The sequence below is a fragment of the Glycine soja genome, chromosome 4 (assembly GCF_004193775.1).
Source record: "Glycine soja cultivar W05 chromosome 4, ASM419377v2, whole genome shotgun sequence".
Lineage (NCBI taxonomy): Eukaryota > Viridiplantae > Streptophyta > Magnoliopsida > Fabales > Fabaceae > Glycine > Glycine soja.
Window position 1 is genome coordinate 5,039,526 of NC_041005.1, and position 26,184 is coordinate 5,065,709.

Sequence of the window (26,184 nt, forward strand, 5' to 3'; positions counted from 1 at the left end):
CATATTTTTTAGCATGAGTGTAGTGTATTAACAAGCTCTAATTGGAGAATATCTTAAAATACACAATAATGTAACTTGCTAATGTACTCATACTAAAAAATAAGGGTGTATACGTTATGAAACAGGGTTTATCAACGTATACACTCTTTTATTTTTAATTTAAGTGCGTTAACAAACTACAACATTATGTATTTTAAGATATTCTCTAGTTATAACTCGCTAGAAACAGAATAACTTACTCCAAGAGTAATTCTTTTATAGTTACTTTTTATCTTTATTTTCATTTTCTTGAAATCTAATGATTGTAATTGATAGCTAATCTTAACCATTAGATTTCAAAAAAATTAATGATTATGATGAAGAATAATTCTTGTAAAATTATTCTAGGAGTAACTTAATTTCTCCTTGCGTGTGTGTGAATATAACAGAGAGGGGGGGAGGAGAATCTACTTCATTCATTCATTTTCTTGAAATTTAATGCTTAAGACAAATTATTTATTATAATTATTAGATCTTAAAAAATGAATGATGAAGATAAATAATAAAAAAACTTACTATTGAAATTAGTGGATTCTTTTATATATATTCTGACAAAGTGCCGTCTTTCTGATGCATGAATTAATCTCTTTCAAAAGAGAATATGCAGCTAGAAAAGAAAAAGTGGAGTTTGCAAATCAATTCAAAAAGTATAAAATTCTGAGTGGTGATCAGTGATAATGAATATATGTGCCTTTAGCAAGAGGACAAAAGCAAAGTCACTTTTGCATGACCCATACATTCAATTGGGTTTTGGCCTCTTGTATAATAGGTACACGACATGTAATTTCACTTTGCAGTAAGGTTTGACCCAAAAAAAGAGAAGAAAAGACTAATAAAAAATAATCATAAATAAGATGGAGAGAAAATAAACCTGCTACAATATATTATAAAAATCAACGATCAAAGGCAGCTAAAAGGTTTGGAGTTCTAACTAAACTATGAAAAGGCAAAACCACCACCAGCTATGGTCTGTAACAAGAAAGGGATTATTTGATCGTAGTCTGTGGGGGTGCAATTTTAAAATCGACGATCCACAGCAGGAAGGACAAAATTTTCTTATAAGGATTTTTTGAAAGATCAAAACCGTTGTTGATTAAAAATTAAAACTGAAGTTTCATGTCTCGTGCCACAGCAAATTTAATTTCATGAAACTGATTTTTGATATGTAGAACTTAACAAAAGTAAGATGAAATTGTTGAAGACATTTGTTTCCAAAATCACCGGTCTTTACTGATTATATATATACTGTTTTTGTGTTTGCACAAAGATATTTCCCAATTAATAGGAGACTAATTTTACCAAAATCTTATCCATTTGCACTCATCTACGAATATGATGAAAATTAAAAAGGTCACGCTTTCCTCCATGTGCTAATGAAATATGGACTGTTATTTCCTACACCTTCAAGTTGCTTCCTGCACCTCTTTTTCCTTTCCAGAATGACCAACCCATAATGTAAAATTACATTCCAAATTGATTAGAGATTTTGACTTTCAGAATAGCCAAGCCAGAAGGCAAGAGAACATTCAGGAACAGTACAAGGAGCAACTTGGAGGTGCAGGAAGCAACAGCCCGAAATATGTTCCAGTGTCAGGCCCACCATAAGAATTGCAATTCATATCAGGAGCATATAGACAATAAAAATAGAAGTGTATCTTAAATAAATAGTTCGGATTTATTAACAAAAAAAAAAGCTTAAAACATTCACCCTAACCTCGCAAAAAATTTAACATAAATGTGAAAAACGCTAAAGGCGAAGGCATTTCCCTTATTTTGCATACTTTCTTTTTGGGTGCCTGGTGGAGGTGGGGGTGGAATCAAGGTCAAAAAGAATGGAACAAAGTTTGCGCACTTCACTAGGAAAACAAATGGATCAATGTAAATTATGGAATACGTTAACTCACTAAAGATTCTCAGGAAGTAATATTGCGTTGATATCTATGTACTAGCTAATATTGAACGCTCAAACATGCAAATCGAAACCAAACAAACCGTACAAAGATTGCCTTCCACTTAGTGGCCCCCCAACTGGCCAACTTCAATAGCTTCCACTACATCAATTGTGCTGTACGTATTTCTCAACAAAACAACAACCACATCTAAAGCACTAAGCAATCCAAAAACGTTAATTCGGTAGATAGTAAGTAGTCATTAGTCAACCTGTCAGCATCAGGGAGTGCCAATGCATTCGTTAAATGAAGATTGCCAGCCAAATATTTTCAGGCGTTGCCTTCAAATAACATTCATCTAGTTTAGAAACAATGAAAAGTAACTAGAGATATTAGCCCATACTACAACTAAACTAGCCTAACTAACAATTGGAGAAAATAATGCCAGCAACAACGAGATAATTACCACAAATGATGAACAGCTGCCTGATACACGGCCTAAATTCATTTGATCACTCTGGCGAAAGGAAGAAAAAATTAAATGCTGTAAGCACAAGACAGGTAAGGAATAAACAGCGAGAATAAGTACCCACTTCCTTGTGACTTTGATGAACACGAAGTCTTGTCCTTGGCATCTTCTACCTCCCCTGCTCAAACATCTGAGTTCTCATTCTCAGAATATTTTCTCTTCGATGAACCAGATTTCACCTTGCTCTTACCATTAACATCAGTCTTTCCACCACTTTTGAGATGTTTTACTTTTGAAAGGGCAGTCTTCAGGGTTTCTTGCTTGGATTTTCCACTTTTTGGAGTTTCATGCTTAGACTTGGCAGGGGGTTTTGGCGTGCCAGTGTCATCATCCTTTGATTCAATTGAAGTATCAGTGATTTTGGATTTATTACTGAATTTTTTAGCAGCAACAGTAGATTTACTACTACCACCCTTGGATTTTCTACTAACTTCACCCTCAGGTTTGCTAATAGTCTTGGAATCTTTGGATTTGTTGCCATCTTTGGACTTCTGGCTAGACTTCGTGGATGCACCCTTTGATCTATTGGATGTTGCTGCTCCGCTGCTACAAATTGAAGTAAAAATTTAGATATCAAACAAGACGTAGTAGCACTGAAATGGATTAATTGATATTCACAAACCTTCTGGAAGAAGCATCCATCTTTCCTTGCTTGGTTGACTCACCAGCACTTCTTTTCCCTTTCTTCTTTGGTGGCCTGAATAGGATCAGAGAACGATGCCAATGTAAATAAAGACCAAATAAAGAAACAGCTGGAAAGCACACCATGTAAGCCACAGCATCAAAGAGAATCACAAAATACAGCAATAAACAAGACATGTCCATTTGAATCCTTCAAAACAAAGGGAAAACATTAAGCAATCTACTAACACATTCGTAATTGATAAAGATCAAACCAATGCAGTACATAGCCCAATTTCTTTGAGGTTTACAAATAGGCATGTCCTACAATTTGGCACTTTTCCATCTATATATATCAGTTAACTGGGCACATCAGTGTCAAAAAAGTTTCCAATAAATTAAAGCATATGAACAGTTTTTTTAAAAATAATTCTTCAAGCAATCAACACAATTTATTAAGTTCAACTGAAAGTTTGCAACCCTTACATGCTCTGGATTTCCAGCAGCTTCAATAATTAAAGGCCACAGATATATTGGAACATCAAATATACAACAAATACACTGGACCAACCAGAGAGGGGGGAATTTCAGAACTATGCTATAGGACAAATCATATCAAAAGCTCCAGGTTAAGTACACGGGCAAATCATCAGTCACAAAATACACATTTGCAAAACGAGTAGGTTCAGGTTTTGGGGTCATATATATCATGGTAGCTTTCTTTCAAACAACGTATCCAAGACATCACTAACAAGCACAAACAACAGCACCAATACACCAACTAAGCCAAGAACAGATACACAATTTCTGCCAAAGGGCAGCATCACAATATATGCATACCCCATAAAAACATGCATGAAAAATATCAGATAATACAGCCAAAAGATGTATCGCCAAAAAATGACATTATCAATATGCAGCACATACATATCAGTGGAAGCATCAAGACTTGCACGATCACTTCGTTCTTCCTGTCCACAGAAATAATTGCCATTAATTTAGACACAGAAAATTTGGTGTAAAAAGTACAAGGCATAGACCAACCTCATCTGCATCTGAGTCATCAGCTTCAATGACCTTCCATTTCTCCTTCACAAGATTTAATGTTTCTTCATCACCATCATCATACAAGACCTAAAAAATAGAGAACAGGTGTCAGAAGATAAAACAGGGTGCATTTGAATAAATTTTGAAAAAAGGGCTTTAATGAAATAGCTTTTTTTTCCACATGCAACTCTTTCAAGCTCATGAGAAAAGCACTAAAATGACTCTTTTTCATTGTTTGTGATTTACTTTTATTTTCAAGGAAAACCTTTCCAATTACCACCTCTGTTACTATATATAAAATTCTTTTAAGAAATTTGCTTGTCCCTTTACATAAGACCCTCTTCAAGTTGTTTATTGGATTAATTATTTTTTTTTACCAAAATACTCTTAATTTTTTTGGGGTCAGCCCGGAATACTCTTAATTACTTCAAAATTTTTGTAGTCAATAAATAAATACTATAAATTAATAAGATAAATTCATTCTCTCTCTTTGAGAATTGAAGATAACCAGCACACATTAATTAATTAGGTGGAAAGAATGAATTAGTTAAAAGTTCTTATATAAATGATTGACAAATTTTTTTTTTTGATCAACAAAATAATGTATTATATATATAAGATTAAACAGTACCAGAGGTACTGATACAAAAGAGGGATTTACAGTCCTTATATCTAGACACCAGCACTGAATGGTATTCTAGGTACTAGGAGAACATCTAGTTGTTCTATTTGTATCACCCATGATTGACAAATTTAATGCTACTAAACTACATTAACTAAATTTCTTAAATCCCTTGAATTAGTTAAAAGTTCTTATATATAGGGATAGAAGTAGAATGTCAAGTGTTTGATTTTTTTTCAATTTAAAAATTCATTTTTCTACCTTTTCCTTAAAAAAAAGGCACAAACAAATGGCCCATAACAGCAATACTGGCATTTTTTTTCGGCAATTTAAATCAATGCTAAATGTATCACCCCCCGCCCCGCCCCCCAAAAAAAATAAATCAAAATGCCTGAGATATTATGGCATCTAGACATTCTGACAAACAGTTAAAGATGCTTAAATGGGCAGAGCAACACAGAAGAGCAAAAAGAATACAAAGCTTTTTCTCAGTGATAGGAAGGGTAACTTAATAACTAATAAACTATCAAATCACCTTGTGCTTCTTTTTGGCAGAATCAAAAGAATCAATAACACCTTTGTAAAACCTGTAACAGATTATGTGTCAGTGAAAATATATAGTAAATACTTCTATTACATCAAAATGAACAGGCAAACTGATCAAGAATAGAATGTGCATGATGATATACCCTAGTTTAGATCAAACATATTCTCTCCAGCTATTTCACATCAAAGCTTTCCCACACTAAATTTTACATAAAGTACCTATTACAATTTATAAAAAGTAATTTTTTAATTATTATAAAGCACAGTTTAACATAAAAAGTGTTGAAATAAATTAAGAAAAAAACATATAAGCCAATAAGGGAAATCTTGAACTCAACCATCAAGACCACGATAACTTCAGCAGAAAGGTTTACCCAACGATACATGTAGTAATTGTAACTGTAATACACATAATGCAAATATCACGAACACAACCTTAGTCCACATTAAGAGGTCTAAAACACATGTTTCAATTCACAGACAACCACATATTCAAAAACTATATATTACAATTTAAAAGTAAATGCCAAACAGCACAAAGCACTTCCTGGCCCCTTGTTAACCAAAATTTCCAGTGATGGCATGCAAAAACTGAAGACATGCTAAGTACTTACTCACGATCATCAGGCCACCAAACTTTGACCCGTAAACCTACAAGGTTTTGACCATATTCCTTCGCATTAGACTCCTGATACAGCAAGCAGCAAGATAATTAGTGATCAGCGCGAGAAGACACTGAAAATTTTGGAATTAGAATGACACATCTAAATAAAGGATTTTTAATAAAGGAAAAGTTACCTAGCGTATATATCTTGGGAAGTTTCAATATTATAATTTAAAAATTCAGAGCAAACAGGATACATACATTTTCTTTTCCTGAACTGTGTTTCCTTTTCACATTTGTCTTGGGAGTCTCCTCAGAATTTTCATTTTTAGTTGACTTTGTACCAGACCGCAGGGAAGAAACCATTTCCTAAATAATTAGCAATGATTCCTTTAATGCTTTACTTCTAAAAATAACAAAGCAGCATAAAATCGTGTAGCAAAAATGTTGATAATCAGTAGCAAAGAAGCAAGCACTGTACAAAGCACAAAAAGATACCTTGTCCACATCCAGAGCAGATGACTTTGCTACATCTGTTTCAGAGTTAGCTTTGCCCTGCCTAACCTTTTTCTTCTCCTCCATCTGCCTTGAAGAGGGTCCACCACTACCCTTTTTGTTTTCATCTAATTTCTTTGCTGAATGCTTTTTAGCATCTGCACCATTTGTTGCCCCACTTCCTTTTGTCACTGAATCCACCACATTGGTTTTTTTCACATCAGACTTCTGACCAAGTGCCTTTTTCACTGACCACCTGACAGGTTTGGCTTCTGAATCACTAGCAGCTCCAGACACCTTTGAAACACCCTCAGCATCCCTATCTTTCTTTTTTGTTCGCCCAAGTTTCTTTGAATGATTTTCATCAGAGAAGCTATCACTTGGTGGAGAAGCAACAACTTCAGATTCATCATTGCATGCCTTTGGTGATGAAATCTTAGCATCAACTTCTTTGTCATTCTCTGGAGGTCCTGCTTCTTCAACAGAATGGTCCTCATGAGAGGAACTAGGAACTTTCTTCCTGTTGCTTTCATAGTCAATCAATTTCTTAGTTTCCTTCTCGTTAGCAGCAACATGACTCTTGGAAGGTTTAGCTGATTTAGTTGAAGAGCTTGATTTCTTTCGTCGTCTCTTGATAGCTTGTTCTGGCTTTTGTTTACTAGTGTCAAATTTTTCAGTGTCCAAATCATTATGCACCTCATGACCAGATATATTCAAACCTTCAGAGTGATTAGAACAATCAGCATCCTCTTGTTTTTTAATGGACTTGGAATCACCTAAAACATTATCTTCTCCAACACATGCAACACCATTCCTCATGACTGACTTTGGAGATATGTTCACATCAGTATTTTCTGGTAAAGAGGGTGTAACTTCACTTGAATCCTTTTTAACCACCTGATCAAACCACAATCAACATGTTCCAGTGTTCAATCCTGGAAGATCAAAATCTAGAACCACAGAATTGAAAAAACAGGTGCATTAATGGGGACATACATGTGTTGACTCCTCTGGTGATTGTTTTGCTGACCCACTCTTGTCTTCCTGAAAGAAGTCAAAATGACAAAAAGAAAAGTTCATGAATTTTCTCATCATAAAATGTTTCAAACATGAATTGACAGAAAACCAACAGAAAACTGACCACATGCTCACTAGTAACACATATATCATTTTTCTCCAAGTCATTAGATGTATCTTCTTGGCATATTGAAGCAAGTACTGTACTATAATCATCCACAGAGATACCCAAGGATTTCACTGCTTGAACCAAGTAGGGTTTAAGCTTGGTTGCACAACTATCAAGGACTCTCTCCCCCAATTTCTGGGCTATCGGAAAAACTTCCTAGATCACAATAATTATCAACATCAAAACAATGATAAAATTTGGACAACAAAAACAAGGTTCAAGTTTAAAATCGCAATCTACTAGAAACAATGAAATTGTAACTGTCAAACTGCAACCTCATTGTCTTTCTTAATGCTGGCCAGGAGTGGAGACAGCAGGTCTAAGGATATATCTTCACTTTCTTCTAGAACAAGGGTCATAATTGTTTCCATGGATGAAAACACATTTTCTGGATGATGTTCACTGAAATTTTCAAATGGAGCTAGTTAGAACCATGCCCCCCCGCATTAAGCATTTCCAACTGTCTAAAAAAATACCTTGGTATATATGTAACAACCATGTTGCACAGGTAAAAGTACGATTATTGGGTTCAATACGATACACAAATACAACAATATTAGTACATGTTTAAAAGGTATTAAGCACGAAAAAATAAAAACACATTTAACATAGTTCACACAGACAATGTACTAAAAGATCAAAGTCATCAAATCATGTTTGAGGAAGAATTATAGACGACAAAGTATTTGAAGCCATGATGATGCTAAACTTTACTATAGTCTTACCTTATAGCTTTAAAGAAATGCTGAAACATCTCCAAAATCAGGGCATCACATTCAAGGTCCAGCATTACCACACATGATCTGACTTTTGCAACAGTTTCAAGAATTGAGGTCCTCTTTGCATATGATTGGCTTAACTTATCATGTAGATTTTCAAACGAAGATACTATTAATTGAAAGACCTCCTGCAAGAAAATATCATCAGTAAAATTCAATTGATTTACTGATGTCTTTCATAGAGTGTAGGATAATAGTCAAGTCCATTCATATACTGTAGTAGAAAAAATCATGAACACCTTCATTTGATCATCATCGTAAGGAGCTTCAGGTGCAGTGATTCTTGTTATTTCACTGATGCAAGAGGCTACTGCAACTTTGACATCATCATCTGAGTGCCTTAAAAGTTTGTCTGCAATCAATGCTTTCAATGATGGAGAGAGTGCATTTTGCATGGAGTCGATAGGTGACTGCTCAACCCTTGATAGGCAACTCTCAACTTGCTGCAGTGTAAAGGAGAAAATAATATGTACAATCACAAAATTGTGTTTAATACTTTGACGAACCATTTAGCTAGGAGTTAGGAGAGAGGAACTTTTCAGCTGACACCCCTAGCTCCACATAAAATCCCTAAACCCATCATTGATAGCTTCCATCCCCATCATCACAGAACCAAACCAAAATAAAGCCGAGATATTCAACAGCAAATTAACAAAAAGATGGTGGGTGAGTCTTGCTGGATTTAGTCTAGAGGCAGCAGATTGTGGGGTACTTTGGTAATGTGGGTGGGGGTGGGGAGAACAAACATTACTACGGTGTGAAACCCCTCTGCCAACACCACTGAAACCAAGCCCAACATCCCTCAGACAGAGCATCACTGTTAGCACTTGGCACCACTCCAAACCCTAGCTTACTACACTCACCAGCAAACCAACAATTGATAAAAACTAAAGAAATAGGACCTAATTCAACTTTCTTCACTTACATCGTCTATTTCATACATCCCTAACCAAACAATTCCAGCATATTAGTAATATTACCAATCACCAATCAGAACCCCATAACTTTGAGGCGTGCAACAATTATATGATTATATTATCTTAGGATGTCTATTTAAACTTAACACATACGCTATAACACTTTATCCCATCACAAACAAGTACACGTCTTTTTTTCTACCAAAATCACAGAATAACGTTGCAGGAAGACACTTTCAGGAGCAAGTTTACCATTTCTAGGCTCCACTCCACTGATTAATTGATAAATCACAGATTAAAGGAATGGAAAACAGCAACCCCAAAAAATCAGATATTTGAAGGGAAGAAAAAAAAAAGGGGGGGAAAGGCGTTATTACGTCTAGGAGTGGGAGGAGCTCCTCCGCTGAGGAGGGAGGATCTAGGAGCTTGTTACCGGCTTCGAGAAGCTGCTCTTCCAATTCTTTATCAGTAGACCCCATTTCTGCGTCTCTTCCTCCTCTTGATCTGCTTCACTCCATTGATGCCCTGAAAACGCTCCAATCCAACGCTATTCGGGAGATTAGGGTTTTTTGCTTCCTTTCTTTCTTTTCCTGCGATGAATGAAAAACAGAGAGACAGAGTGACAGAGAGAAAACTAAGAAGGAGAAATGAAGGTTGGTTTTTGAGAGGAAAATAAATGTCTCATAAATCTGATAATATTCTCCTATAAATCTATCTATCAATATTACTTTCTTATTCACGCGAAATCATTTTTACAGTCAAAAAATATATTTTTATTCGTTTTGACAATCCATTGTGATATGATGTTGTTATAATTTATGAAGTGTTATTGTAGTAAATAATATTTAAATATGATGTTTGTTTATATTTAAAATTTAACGTTTATATATAAATCTTTTAAATATCAAAATATAGTAAAATTAGATCTTCGCTTTACATCAAAATGAATAGAAGAATTAAATTATTAAAAAAATAGATTAAGTTATAAAATATATTTTTTAAAATTATCAAAGTTATATCATTATTATATTAAAAAACACGAAGAGATGGACAATGTACCATAAATAAATAAAGTGATTATATTTATTACTTGATAGAAAATTATATATCTTCTTGGCTCAGTATGTCAAAGCATCCATGTCTTAATGGAACTTCTACAACGGCTTTTACATCCATGGTTAGAGGGATTTTTTTTTGTAAAATTGTAAATTTGGTCTCTCAGTTTGTCTTTAATTTCATATTTGGTCCCCCAATAAATTATTTCACAAATTTTGTCCTTCTATTTTCTAAAATTATGTAATGTTAGTTCCTCATACCACAATTTAATGTTGACCGTTTGTCACGTTCTTATTGTATGATGATTGTCACGTGTCATGTGTGTCATGTTCTGATTCGATGTCAACTCCATGAAAGATGAAATGCATTGTTATTTTTATTAACTAATTAGAACATGACACACATGAGACGTGACAGTCATCATCCAATAAGAACGTGACACGTAATAGTTAACATCACTTGCTAACGGTCAACGTTTAATTGTGACCTAAGGGATCAACATTACATGATTTTAGAAAATATGAGGACAAAATTTATGAATTAATTTACTGGGGGACCAAATTCGAAATTAGAGATAAAATGGGAGACCAAAAATGTAATTTTATCATTTTTCTTTTCTTTTTGTGCTATTGTGTTGAATAAATTTGCTTTGTCTTGCTGCATAATCCTCAAAATACATTTACCTTGTGTTTGGATGAAGGATTTAAAAATTTCTAGAAAATTCAAATACACGACATTTTAATTGCCTTAATTTAAATTCTTTTCATTTTGTAAACATTTTGTTTGGATGAAGCAATTTAATTTCTTGTATTTTAATTTCCTTGTTTTGATAAAGTAATTCAATTTCAATGAAATTCAAATTTTTATTTTTAAATAAAATGCAATACATATAAAATAAATAAATACTAACTAAAGTGCAATACATATAATCATTGGCAATTGATCACCAACAATTTTATTTTATCTACAACTTTAATTAGAAGCCAGTGGGCAATTACAATGAAAAATTAAAACTAAAACAAAAGAGAGAGAGGGTACTACTAGTTTTGAGATACTGCTATTAGAGTGTCTAACCGTATGAGACTATGCATGAGTTTCTCCACATTTGTATAAGAGTAATTTAGATTAATTGACATTCATGATGAGACACTTTTGATTTTGGAACTAATGTCTTATTGCCTTATTGATCCAATGATTTCACTCTTAAAATAGAGTTTTCTGCAGCAAAAAAAAATAGCCAAAACATGGTTTCTTCTGTCAGTACAAAACTTTTGAAAAGACCAGGCCTTACTGAATCAAAGTAATGTAAGTTAAATATAAAACAAGGAATATATAATGTAAATTTAAATGCAGTCCCAGGTATGAGGGCATGCCCAAGTTACCCAAGAAAAACCAGGATAGTATAATTGCTCACACATGTGATTATCCCATTCTTCTTCTGTCTATTCCTAATTTTCTGTGTTATTAAAGATATAAAAACCTTCCTAGAGATTGAAAGAGAGGTTTTATGCTTTTTAGCAGCCGTCATATGACTCCTTGGCCTAGTGAAGGACTTGGATATGTGAAGTCATACTGAGTTGGGTTTTGCTATATTAAAACTAACAGGGTAGACTAAGAATGGGCAAAAACCTCATTCATAGAATTTATCTCACAATGTCCATGGCCTTTGGCAAATATAGAGCAGTAGCAGCACCACATGGGAGTTTGACCAAAGTCAATGATAATAATAATTTAGACTTATCATAAACTTGACCAAACTTTTGTTTTAAATCATAGATTCTATATCATGAGAAAGAAAAGTTTCTTTAACCTTGTTCTAAGTCTAAAATTCACGATTCACAAACAATTTATATATTAGGAGTTGACAATAAAGTTTCAACATGAACATATTAGACATAGATCTACTGATAAACAAAATATTATACATGGATCATGGATATTTTTCTTTAAAGAGGGAGATTCTAAGCAATGGGTGGAAATAATACTCAAATCAGTATCATTATAATACAACCATAATTGTTAAAAGAAATCAACCTTTACATGTATTATTTCCAAAATCTCCCTAAACTGTTAACCATGATGGAGATTATGAAGACAAAACTTTTCATCCAAAATGCAATGAAGTTTGGAGAATCATTGTTTAGGACAACGTCTCGGGCTTATTTTATTCACAATAAAACAAAACACTTGGAACATGAACATACCTTAAAGAATTTGAGATTTTGGGATACGGCAAAATAAATATTTAAACAAAAAGTGGAGGTACTTGTTCATAATACTACATGTATATAGGAAGAATAAGTGGATAATTGAGATGCAGAAATTTGAGACAACCATTAACAAATGATTATTCAGATTAGAGATTATGGCTCACAAATACAAGTACAAATCAGAGGTATGCAATTCTCTTGATCAGCTTGATCAACTAAAGTAAATAAGGCACACAAATACAAAACAGTGAACACGCTTACCAACCCACATGTTGGCTTAAGCTCCAATACAATAAGAAATAACAGAGGACATAGCTAAAGGTGTCAAACAGAGACAAGTAACACAACTCACTTGGGCTTTCATATTCAAACAAAAGTAGAAATGAAATACGAATGTCAAAGAAGCATACAATACAATGATAAACAATTAAACGCGTGTGAAAGCAAGCCAAAGTGATTTAAATTAAACACAATCTATCGATTATATCTCTTTTATTTGATGCATATTCACAAACATATGGTGCTCACAACCTATCTCAACTCCAAACCCATCCAATTCCACACCCACCAATATATCAAAATCATTGAAACAAAATAAATGAAATAGAAAACAAAACATAAATCAATAAAATCAAGCGAACCTTGTAACTACAAAAATGAAATCAAAATCAAAGAAACATAAACTTAAGAAAAGAAAAAAACACAGATGAGAAAGAGAGAGAGAGAAACCTATCAGTGAGAGGAAGAAAAGATTGTGATGAACAGAAAGAAAAACTTACTTATCAATGAAGGTGGTAGCTCATGACACCAAGGTGTGCTGAGAGGGAGAGAGGAAGAGAGAGCTATAAAGAGTGAGCGTCCTAAGCATACAATATTTTATACAAAGTGAAGAATTTTAATTCCTTTATGTTTTGCTGAGATTTTGAAATTCTGTCAAGTTAATGTATTAAAATGTTTTACAAAAATAATAATTGAACATATTTTAATATCCCAGTTAAAATATTTTAACTAATTTAATTTTCTCATCCAAACATAGCATTATGGCATGGGCAAATGACTTTACTTATGCTACTAATAGAATAGCAAAGGTTTTCCAATTAGGAGTTAATTTCGTAAGCACTAATGTGCAAAATTAGTAGCAAGCATTAGGTGTAGGAAATTTACGCGGATGCATAAAATCTATCCCTATTCTTAGGCTCAAGAATCGTATATGGTTATTAAATTACAATAGTCTAAATCTTAATTTTCCAATTACAAGATTTAGATCATGGATCAATTTCTTAATGAGTGACAATAATTAAAACTAAAAAGGCATTAAACACAATTTCAATAACTTAATCCGTGTAAAAAGAAATAGGATTCAAAAGGAAAGTCCATAACAAAAAATTCAAACCATCTTTTAGCTAATTGTAGAAAAGGTATGTAGGATGAAAGAAAAATATGACTAAGTATTTTACCAACGTTTATATAACCTTCTTCAACGAAAAGAAAATAAATTATGTCTGATAATAGAAAGAAAATAGGAGGAAAATAAAAGTCTTGTTACCAATAGAAAAACAAAGAATGAGGTGTAATCTATAACATAATCTGCTAAAGACAAAATTCACTATTTATAAGAAATATTAATATTTTACTCAATTTATTTCTGATTTTGCCATATTATTTGTAATGGACTATTCTTTTGTGGACCAATTTTGTACCTTGACCCATTAAATCCCTCCTCCATTTCTAATAGGATTTCACAATCAATACTTTTTTTTTCTTATTTATTTAGCCTAAAATCATCGACATTGAACAAATAACACAGAAAATTCTTATTCTTATTTTTCAAATGGAGTTAATTTTTTGAACAATAGAAAATTTCAACTATCACGAAGTATTAAATAGACTATCTTTATATTTATATTACAAAAGTAATGTATATTGGCATAGTTTTTTCTCGCTTAAAATATGAGTAGTTAGGTAACTTAACTTACATATTAGTGCAATATACTATTGAGCTTCGTTTATTGCAATATCAATGGATAGTACAATTTTTCAGTTCTTTTAAATTGGAAAGGATCCGCATCCCTGTCTCGTAAATTATCTAATGAAGATTAAAAAATTTTAAAACAAGTTTTAACTAAAGTTTAATCTTATCAGTATATATCTAATATAATTAATTTTTATATTTTAAATTATTCAAAATATTTGTATATACTTTAAATATTATAAAAATAATAAAATATGTTCTTATTTACAATAACGGTAAAAAAAGTCATTTTTTCCATTTTACAATTAAAGATTACAAAAACACTTAAGTTTAAATGTATAAAATTTAACATATTAAATTTAATAACTTTAGCATAAAATTATTATTATTATTATTATTCATATCTTATGAACTATAAAATCACATTCAAAGTGTTGAAATTAAAAAACTTACTTGATTGTATCTTTTGATCCTTATGTTTGAAGTTTAGATTTATTGATTAAGATTTACTGATCTAACTAATTAAAAAAGCCTATTTACCTTATAAATCATTTGTAATTTTAGAAATATAATTATGGTAGTTATAAATTTTGTATTTTATATCAATCTTTTCATTAACCGAGGATATAACTCAATTGGTTGAGTAATATGTGAATTATTGTAAACTCGTGATATATGTTTTCAATTCCTAAAATTCTAATATATTTCTATCATCACTAAACAAGTAGAAGCTAATTGCTTACCTTGATTTTTTTGCAAATGAATGTTCTATTATCCATGATATTTTCTTTTATTTGAAAACATATAATTTTTTTAAACATTAATATTTAAAAGAATCTTCTTTTGTTTTATAAGACTAAGCTTTTGTTTAGAATTATTTTGTAGAAGATTATTATGGGATTTTATATTAGATAAAACTGAAAATAAATTAGTGTGAAGAAAAAATTTAAGAAATACGAATACTTGTATTTTGGTAAGATTTATGTTGGTCTCATTTTACTTTGTAAGACTTTGTGAATTTTTTATTTATATAATTTTTTAGAATTTTTAAAGTTTTTATATATATAATGTTAAACATATCATAATTATTAATTACTCTAGCATGGCTTTATTTTATTCTGGAAATATGTGTACAATATATATATATATCAACTAATTAATTTTTTTAATATTTTTGTTTAAACAAACTAAATTATATAGCAAGTGTTGTCAACATTTTCAATTATTATACGGCTTACTATTTTTTTCCCTAATCTTTTTTATCCTTATACTTTTTAATTGTATTTTTAGTCCTTTAACTTTTTTTTTTTCTCCTTATTCCTAATGAAAAAAAATTAAGGAACTAAAAGTAAGTATAAAAAAAGAGTTAAGAAACTAAAAACAAATAAACAAAAATTTAGAAAGTAAAAATAAAAGGTTTAAAAAAATTAAGCGTTAAAAAGATAATAGACCCATTATTATATATATGGAGAGAGATAGTTTGATGTCTATACATTCCGAGTGAAATAATTTTAGTTATTAAATCATAAATTATTGTTTAAATTATTTTAGAATAATTATTTTAAAAGTTAATTAATTTATCATATATGATAAATTATAATTGAATAATATAAATTTTTTTTACATTATCAATGTACAATCCTTTTTCATACTAAAAAAAAGATATCCACTCATTTAAGAAATTTTTGACATTATTAAAAATATGAAAAACTTTATTTTTTTTCATATTTGGTGCTTCAATAATAGTGAATTTTTTTTTCTTTTTAGACAATTTAATTTTTTAAATTTAAATATATATATATATATATATGTTTTTTATAGCATTAAATATAAATTAGTTTTAAGATGCAACAAAAAAGAAATAGTTTAAGATGGCGAATACTATTCTCGATATATAAGCCCGGTATATTGTAGTCGTTGAAATATTCGCAAATTTTTTTCCTTCTAAATCAAAACATATACTTTAAGGTAAAATAACATAGTAACTAACACAATAAAAATTCTTGTAAAGCTACACGACATGTAACTTTACTTTGCAGTAACGTTTGACCAATAAGAAAAGACTAATAAACAATAATCACCAATAAGATGGAGATAAAATAAAAGTAGAGAATTACATCATATTTTAAAAACCAACTATCATAAATCAACTATCATAGGCAGCTAAAGATTTGGGATTCTAACAACTAACAAATTATAAACAAGAAGGACATTCATATAAAAATAGTTGACACTAATACATTCACCCTAAGGCCCAAAAATATATTAACAAAAAAGGTTAAAATCACTAGTGAGCTCATGCCAGTAGTCAGTACTCACAGTAGTAGTGGACTGGCACGAAACCTGGTGAAGGTAAGGTGAAAATTGGAATCAATGTGAAATATCAATTATTGAAAACAATCATTTTCTCATAATGCTATATCGTAGAAACATCAAAAACTTTGGCCGCATACGTCTCAACGATATTATAATTCTTCAGTACAGTACAATTTTCCAGCCTAGTTTGGTAGAGACATTCATATTCAACGCAGGATGTCTGAGTTTAGGAATAAAAAAAAACAAGACAATTGATTGTTATGTAAACCGATTATTGAAACAAAACCAATAGATTATTTATTATTTTTTGTTACTTGTGACAATCGATAATGAAGAGGGCGAGCCCTGGTGCAGCGGTAAAGTTGTGCCTTGGTGACTTGTTGGTCATGGGTTCGAATCCGGAAACAGCCTCTTTGCATATGCAAGGATAAGACTGCGTACAACATCCCTCCCCCATACCTTCGCATAGCGAAGAGGCTCTGGACAATGGAAAGTGACAATCGATAATGAGTCAAAACAATCAATCATTTTCTATATAGCACTCAAACATGCAAAAATCGAAACCTAATAAAACCATATAAAGATTACTATCCACTTAGTGTTTCTCAACAGGCCAACTACAATAGCTTCCACCACATCAATTATGCTGAACGTATTGTCTCAACAAATCAACCACAGCTCAACACTGAGCAATGCAAAAACGTTAATTGGGTAAGTAGTAAGCATTCTTTAAATGAAGGTTGCTAGCCAAATAATTTCCATTGTTGCCTTTAAATAACATACATCTAGTCTTAGAATAACTAAAGATACTAACCCATACTACAACTAAACTGGCCTAACCAATAACTAAAGATAACAATGCTAGTACCAACGGGATAATTACCACAAAACGGTGAACAGCTACCTGATACACAGCTTAAAGTCATTTGATCACTCCGGCCACAGGAAGAAAAAATTAAATGCTCTGAAGAAGAGTAAACTGATAAGCAGAAGACAAGCACCCAGTTAAGGAATAAACAGGGGGAACAAATACCCACTTCTAGGTTTTCCGACGCTTTCTACTCTTCAGCTCACTTCCTTGTGCCTTTGATGAACTTGCAGTCTTGCCCTTGGAATCTTCTATCTCTCCTGCTGAAACATCTGAGTTCTCATTCTCAAAATGTTTTCTCTTCAATAAACCAGATTTCACTTTGCCAGTACCATTAACATCAGTCTTTCCACCACTTTTAACAGGTTTTCCTTTGGAAATGGCAGCCTTTGGTGTTTCTTGCTTGGATTTTCCACTTTTTAGGGTTTCGTGCTTAGACTTGGCAGAGGGTTTTGGTTTGCTGCTGTCATCATCCTTTGATTCACTTGTCTTGGAAGTATCCGTATTTTTTAATTTATTACTCATTTTTTTAGCAGCAACAATAGATTTACTGCTACCACTTTTAGGAGTGCCGTCCTTAGATTTTCTACTAACTTTATCCTCAGATTTGCTATTAGCCTTGGAACCTTTGGATTTGTTGCCATCTTTGGCCTTCTGGCTAGACTTCGTGGATGCACCCTTTGATCTATTGGATGCTGCTGCTCCACCGCTACAAATTGAAGTAAAAAATTTAGATATCAAACAAGACGTGGCACTGAAATAGGTTAATTGATATTCACCAACCTTTTGGAAGAAGCATCCATCTTTCCTTGCTTGGTTGATTCACCAGCACTTGTTTTCCCTTTCTTCTTCAGTGACCTGAATAGGATCAGAGAACCATGCAATGTACATAAGACCAAATAAAGAAACAGCTGGAAAGCACACCATGCAAGCCACAGCATCAAAGAGAATCACAAAATACAGCAACAAACAAGACATGTCCATTTGAATCTCAAAACAAAGGGAAAACATTAAGCAATCTACTAACACATTCTTAATTGATAAAAAATCAAACAAATGCAGCACATAGCCCAATTGCTTCACGAGGAATACAAATAGCCATATCCTACAATTTGAAACTTTTCCATCTTTATATATCAGTTAACAGATGAGTAGTATATCAGTGTCAAAGAAGTTACCTTCAAATTAAAGGATATTAAAAGTTTTTTTAAAAATATTTTTTTAGCACTCAACACAATGTATTAAATCCATCTGAAAATTCACAACCCTTACATGCTCTGGATATCCAACAGCTTCAATAATTGAAGGCCGCAGACATAATTGGAACATCAAATGTATGGCACAACAACAACTACCCTGGAATGAGCAGAGGAGGACACATTTATGCAACAAATAAGTGACAAGCACAGACAAACAGCACCAACTAAGCCAAGAACACACGGTCACAATACACAAATTGTACAAAAGGGCAACATCACAATACACACACCAGATAAAGATAGGATAATACATCCAGATGTAACTAAAGTAAATGACATTAACAATATGCAGTACATACATATCAGTGGAAACATCAAGATCTGCACGATCACTTCGTTCTTCCTGTCCATAGAAATAGTTTCCATTAATTTAGACACAGAAAAATTGGTGTGAAAAGTACAAGGCAGAGACCGACCTCATCTGCATCTGAGTCAGCTTCAATGACCTTCCATTTTTCCTTCACGAGATTTAATGTTTCTTCATCACCATCATCATACAAGACCTAAATAAAGAACAAGAAGATAAGGATTCATTTGGATAAGCTTTGAAAAATGTGCTTTTATGATATAGCTTTTCTTCACATGCTACTCTGTCTAGCTTATGAGAAAAACACAAATGATTTTCGTTTTCATTATTTGTGTTTCACTTTCCAGAAAAACCTTTCCAATTACTAACTTCGTTCCTATATATAAAATTCTTTTCAGAAACATGCCTGTCCCTTTCCATAAGACCCTCTTGAATTGTTTCTTTGCATCAATTAGTTTTTTTTTTACCCAAATAACCTTAATTACATGACAATTTTTGTGGTCAATACTATAAACTGATAAGCTAAACTCATTTGCTCTGTTGTGAAAATTGCAAAAGATGGCTAGCACACTTTATTGGAAAAAATGAGTACCAATAACCTGAAGGGTAATTTTCGAAAAGTAACAAATGATCTAGACTTTCCAACAAATAGCTAAAGACACTTAAATGGGAGAACAACACAGAAGACCAAATACAAAGCTTTTAGTGATGGGAAGGAAGGGTACAGAGATGTCTCTATAAACTGTCAAATCACCTTGTGCTTCTTTTTGGCAGAATCAAAAGAATCAATAACACCTATGTAAAACCTGTAACAGATTATGTGTCAGTGAAAAATATATAGTAAATATTTCTATCACATCAAAATAAACAGGCAAACTGATCACAAATAGAATGTGCACGACGGTATACCCTAGTTTTCAAACATATATTCTTTCCACTTTCCACCTATTTCACACAAAATTTTACATAAGATACCAATTATAGTTTATGAGTAGTACTTTGTGTAATAATGACAAGGGACAATTTAACATATAAACTGTTGAAATAAATTAAATCAACAAGACCGCGATAACTTAACAAAAAGGTTTACACAAAGATACATCCAGTAATTGTGCCTGTAATACAAATAATGCAAATATCATGAACACAAAGCAACATTTAGTCCAGATTAAGAGGTCTGAAAGCATGTGCTCCACATCTCAACACAACCAAATTTTAAAAAAACTAAGATTAAAATTGGAAAGTAAATGCAAAATAGCACAAGGCACTTCTGGGCCACAAGTTGACCAAAATTTCAAGTGAGGACATGTAAAAATTGAAGATATGTTAAGTACTTACTCATGATCCTTAGGCCACCAAACTTTGACCCGTAGACCAACAAGGTTTTCACCATATTCCTTCACATCAGAGTCCTGATGCAGCAGCAAGATAATCAGCAATCAGTGTGAGAAGAGAAAATTCAGGATTAGCAAGACATAGCTACTGAAAGAATTTTCCTAAAGTAAAAGATCCCTAACAATTATGACTTGGAAGTTTGAATATAATAATTTAAAAATTCAGAGTGAACAGGATACATACATTTTCTTTTCCTGGAGTGCGTTTCCTTTTCACATTTGTCTTGGGAGTCTCCTCTGACTTTCCATCTTTAGTTGATTTTGTACCAGATGTCGGAGAAGAAACCATTTCCTAAATAATAAACAGTGATTCCTTTAATGCTAATAAGCAGTAGCAAAGAATCAAGTACCGTATAAAGCTCAAAAAGATACCTTATCCACATCCGATGATTTTGCAACATCTGCTTCAGAGTTAGCTTTCCCCCGACCTCCCTTTTTCTTGTACTCCATCTGCCTTGAAGAGGATCCACCACTACCCTTTTTGTTTTCATCAGATTTCTTGGCAGAGTGTTTTTTCGCATCTGCATCATTTGCAGCCCCACTTCCTTTTTTAACTGAATCTACCACACTAGTTTTTTTCACATCAGACTTCTGACCAAGTGCCTTTTTCACTGAGTGCCTGGTAGGCTTGGCTTCTGAATCACTAGCTGACAGCTTTGAAACATCCTCTGCAGTCCCTTCTTTTACAGGGTCATCTTTCTTTTTTGATTGTCCAAGTTTCTTGGAATGATTTTCATCACAGAGGCTCTCACTTGGTGGAGAAGCAACAATTTCAGAATCATCATTGCATGCCTTTGGCGACATAATATTAGCATCAATCTCTTTGTCATTCTCTGAAGGTCCTGCAGCTTCAACAGAATGGTCCTCGTGAGGGGAACTGTGAACTATCTTGCAGTTGCTTTCACAGTCGAGCATTTTCTCAGTTTCCTTCTCATTAGTAGCAACTTGACCCTTGGAAGGTTTTGCCGATTTAGTTGAAGAGCTTGATTTCTTTCGTTGTTTCTTGGTAGCTTTTTCTGTTTTTTGTTTACTATTGTCAACTTTTTCAATGTCCAAATCATTATGCACCCCATGACCAAAAGTATTCAAACCATCAGAGTGATTAGAACAATCAGCATCCTCTTTTTTTTTAATGGACTCGGAATCAGCTAAAGCATTATCTTCTCCAACACATGCAACACCATTGCTCATGACTGACTTTGGAGATTTATTCACATCATCGGGATTTTCTTGCTGAGAGGATGTAACTTCCCTTGAATCTTTTTTAACCACCTGATCAAACCACAATCAACATATTCCAGTATTCAATTATAAAAAATTAGAACCAAAAGACACATAAATAGCAGGAACATAAAAGTAGGGGCATACATGTGTTGACTCCTCCAGTGATTGTTTTGCTGACTCACTCTTATCTTCCTGAAAGAGGTCAAAATGACCAAAAGAAAATTTCATGAATTTTGTCATCATGTAATGTTTCAAACATGAATTGACAAAAGACCAACCGAAAATTTACCACATGCTCACTAGTAACACATGTATCATTTTTCTCCAAGTCATCAGATGTATCTTGGCATATTGAAGCAAGTACTGCACTATAATCATCCACAGATATACCCAATGATTTCACTGATTGAACCAAGTAGGGTTTAAGCTTGGTTGCACAGCTTTCAAGGACCCTCTCCCCCAATTTCTGGGCTATTGGAAAAACTTCCTAGATCACAATAATTATCAACATCAAAACAATGATAAAATTTGGACAACATAAACAAGGTTCAGGTTTAAAATCACAATCTACTACATTTTAATTGTCAAACTACAACCTTGTTGTCTTTCTTAATGCTGGCAAGGAGTGGAGACAGCAGGTCTAAGGATATATCTTCGCTTTCCTCTAGAACAAGGGTCATAATTGTTTCCATGGACGAAAAAACATTTTCTGGATGATGTTCCCTGAAATTTTCAAATAGACCCCCACACGTTAAATGTTTCCAGCTGTCTTAAAAAATGCATTTGTATATATGTAACACTTATGTTGCACAGGTACAAGTACAAATAATGGTTTCAATACAATACATAAATACAACAATTTTTCTAAAAATCAGGATACAGATATGGCAATATATATTTAGTAAAATATACTACCTCAGTTCCGTTTTAACTGTCATTTAAGGTTGTTAAGTGAAAACCAAGAAATAGAATAAAATTTCTTGATTCAAATAAAATAATTGTGGGGTTTCCTATTTTGTTCTCTTTTCTTTTCACTCCACAATAAATGCATGTGTAAAGATTAGGAGAGAAGTAAGGGCATAATTGATAGAAGAGTAATTAATGTGATCTTGAACTTTGCAACTGACAGATAAATAGAAACAAAAATTCTAAAATATGTGACAATTAAAAAGGAGTGGAGGGAGTATTTATATTTATATATTGCTTATGTTTTATTAATTTAATATTTCTTGATATCTTCAATTTTCTTAATATAGTTGATATTTAGGTTAATTTACTAATTGCTATCATCATAATAATTTTGTTGGTCTTTAATCTCTTACAGAAGCTATTGAAGAAGCATAATTGTAGTCGAATTCAAATAAAAATGCTTGATTCAAGTCATGAAATCGATTCCTTCATTATCCAAAGAAAAAATGTACACAAGAGGGTTAAAGATAAAGGAACTTAAGCTCTAATACGGGGGAACCATACTATACATGTATCAGTATCCTCTACAGGGATACATAGTCAAATTTAAAATGTTCGTGCATCAGAGTGTAAAAATATATGGAAAGAAGTGATCAGTAATCACACAAGTTATTACGCGTTTACAAGGTATTAAAAACTTCGTACCCCATTGCCCAGAGGCTCTTCGCTATGCGAAGGTATGGGGGAGGGATGTTGTACGCAGCCTTACCCTTGCATATGCAAAGAGGCTGTTTCCGGATTCGAACCCATGACCAACAAGTCACCAAGGCACAACTTTACCGCTAGGTATTAAGCAGGAAAAAATAAACACATATTAAGATAGTTCACACGGACTATGTAGTAAAAGATCAGAATAATCAAATCATGTTTGAAGTAGAATTATAGATAACAAAGTATTTAAAGCCACAATGATGCTGAACTTGTCCAAAACAGGTACTATAGTTTTACCTTATGGCTTTCAAGAAATGCTGAAACATCTCCAAAATCAGCACATCACATTCAAGGTCCAGCATTACCACACATGATCTCACTTTCGCAACAGTTTCAAGAATTGAGATCCTCTTTGGATATGTTTGGCTTAACTTATCATGTAGATTTTCAAATGATGATACTATTAATTGAAATACCTCCTGCATGAAAATGTATTGGTAAAATTCAGTTGATTTACTGATGTCTTTCGTACAGACCATGATAAACAGTCAAGTCCATTCATATATTGTACTAGAAAAATTGTGCACACCTTCATTTGATCATCATCATAAGGAGCTTCAGGTGCAGTGATTCTAGTTATTTCACTGATGCAAGATGCAACTGCAATTTTGACATCATCATCTGAGTGCCTTAAAAGTTTTTCTGCAATCAATGCTTTCAATGATGGAGAGAGTGCATTTTGCATAGAGTCAGTCGGGGACTGTTCAACCCTTGACAGGCAACTCTCTACTTGCTGAAGTGCAAAGGGAAAAATAAGATGTAAAAATTAAAATCACAAAATTGTGTTTAATGCTTTGACCAACCATTTAGTTAGGACTGTTTAGACTTGCGTATCTTTTATCAGAAATGAAATTTTCAGCTTCACCTCACTTCAAAGTTCAAACATTAGCAGTACTTTAAATTTTTTATATAATAAAACTATAAAATCAACCTTTCTTAGAATTGCCTGAATTCAGAGACATTATTTAAAACAGAACATTCTCCATCACCTGCAAAGCTAAAGAACGCTTAGATGATAGCCAATCAGGAAGTTAAACAATGCTGGTCTTGTGAGAAATGATAATGTTAAGATGGATGTATGACCATGCAAGAAAAGAAAAGATACAAAACTATTGTGTACAATAAGTGATTGGTGCAGCAGCAATTGAAGAAAGGACGACAAAAAGCAGATTAAGGTGAATAGGAGATGTACAAAGAATGTCCTGAGAGGCACTAGAGAAAAGAGGAGAGGGAGACCAAGAAGGACATTGTAGGAATTGGTAAAGATGGATCTCATGGAAAATAATATCTCAGAAACTTTGTTCTTTTTTAACCAAGAAGAATGGTGTCATGTGATCCATGTAGCCAACCCTACCTAGTGGGATAAGGCTTTCAACCCATCCTCTTAATCTTCAGACATTATTTATAGCCCAACCTGACACCCCCTAGCTCCACATAAAATCCCCAAACTCATCATAGATAACTTTCACACCCATCATCACAAACCTCCCAAATTACCTCACCAAACCAAAAAAGGCCAAGATATTTAACAGCAAATTAACAAAAGATGGAGGGTGAGTCTTGCTGGACTTGGTGTAAAGCCAGCAGATTATGGTGGTGCTCTGAAAATGTGGGGGGAGTTCAACCTTTACACGGTGAAGCCAGGGAAACACCTCTGCTATAACCACTGCAATACCACTAGAACCAAGCCCAACATCCCCGGAACTAGCTTAGCACTTGGCACCACCCCAAACCCCTTGCTTACTACACTCACCATCAAACCAATAATCAACAATCAATAATTCTAATAATTGATAAAAACTGAACAAAGCCTATTTCAGGACCTAATTCAATTTTCTTCACTTCCATCATTTATTTCACACAAACCTAGCCAAACAACTAAGAAGATTGATGTTAATTATAATTAATTCCAAGTTCCAACAAATTAATAATATTAGCAATCACGTACCAATTAGAACCCCGTAACATAGGATGTCTATTATAACTTAACACCTACGGTATAACACTTATCCCTTGACGGGCAAACCAATTGAGGTAATAGAATAACAATTTGAAATCAAACATTCCATGAAGTAATCGTCACTTTTCTACCACTGATTTATATAAAAGATTAAACAGCAACGAGATGCAACATGCCTCAACACGTAAAAATGAAAAGAAAAAAAATAACACCCCCAAAACAAATCTAAAAAATCACGAGCAAGTGGTTAAAATAATAAGATTTGAAGAGAAGAAAGAAGGGGAAAAGGCGTTATTACTTCTAGGAGTGCGAGGAGCTCCTCCACTGACGAAGGAGGATCTACAAGCTTGTTACCGGCTTCGAGAAGTTGTTCTTCCAATTCTTTATCTGCTCCCGCCATTGGATTTGGTGGTGCCGTCTCTGAGTCTCTCTTCTTTCTGATCTAACACGGACTCGCGCCACACACTCTCTTCTGTTTCACTCCATCGATGCCCTGAAAACCTCCAATCGAATCGATTTGAGATGGAAAGAGAAAGATTAGGGTTCTTTACTTAAAGAAAATTTCCCCCTTTTTCCCCTTTTACGAGAAACAAGAAGACAGAGAGGCCTGGTGACACCACAAAAAAAATCTAAACAAGAGAAAGAAAGGTCTGTTTTAGGGAAA

The 26,184-nt window shown here is 33.1% G+C and overlaps 2 protein-coding genes across 9 annotated transcripts; both read right to left on the bottom strand.

Moving 5' to 3' along the window:
- Positions 1–1,896: 1,896 nt before the first annotated feature.
- On the bottom strand, positions 1,897–13,427 carry LOC114408912. Of its 7 annotated transcripts, none has more exons than XR_003665957.1 (16): positions 9,652–9,958; positions 8,597–8,800; positions 8,304–8,485; positions 7,854–7,980; positions 7,534–7,734; positions 7,389–7,436; positions 6,396–7,289; positions 6,159–6,266; positions 5,908–5,981; positions 5,283–5,334; positions 4,123–4,212; positions 4,006–4,049; positions 3,080–3,154; positions 2,522–3,003; positions 2,395–2,445; positions 1,897–2,269 (listed from the first exon to the last, which is right to left on the bottom strand). XR_003665957.1 is itself a non-coding variant. In XM_028372121.1 (16 exons), exons 3-16 carry the CDS (start codon positions 9,751–9,753, stop codon positions 2,580–2,582), a joined length of 2,625 nt encoding a protein of 874 aa, XP_028227922.1. In that variant the 5' UTR covers positions 9,754–9,864; positions 11,405–11,548; positions 13,320–13,427; the 3' UTR covers positions 1,935–2,579. The 7 variants fall into 7 exon arrangements, 4 of the variants coding, with proteins under 4 accessions (XP_028227922.1, XP_028227923.1, XP_028227925.1 ...); XM_028372121.1 differs by adding exons at positions 11,405–11,548; positions 13,320–13,427 and having other exon boundaries at positions 1,935–3,003; positions 9,652–9,864; XR_003665955.1 differs by having other exon boundaries at positions 2,395–3,003.
- Positions 13,428–17,335: 3,908 nt separating this feature from the next.
- Positions 17,336–26,183, bottom strand: LOC114408913 (nucleolar protein dao-5-like). Of its 2 annotated transcripts, XM_028372126.1 has the most exons (15): positions 25,819–25,943; positions 24,492–24,549; positions 24,090–24,293; positions 23,798–23,979; positions 22,477–22,603; positions 22,170–22,367; positions 22,025–22,072; positions 21,029–21,928; positions 20,841–20,948; positions 20,601–20,674; positions 20,017–20,068; positions 19,372–19,458; positions 19,255–19,298; positions 18,480–18,554; positions 17,336–18,405 (listed from the first exon to the last, which is right to left on the bottom strand). In XM_028372126.1, exons 3-15 carry the CDS (start codon positions 24,243–24,245, stop codon positions 17,868–17,870), a joined length of 2,589 nt encoding a protein of 862 aa, XP_028227927.1. In that variant the 5' UTR covers positions 24,246–24,293; positions 24,492–24,549; positions 25,819–25,943; the 3' UTR covers positions 17,336–17,867. The 2 variants fall into 2 exon arrangements, with proteins under 2 accessions (XP_028227927.1, XP_028227926.1); XM_028372125.1 differs by lacking the exon at positions 24,492–24,549 and having other exon boundaries at positions 25,819–26,183.
- Between the last annotated feature and the right edge of the window lies 1 nt (position 26,184).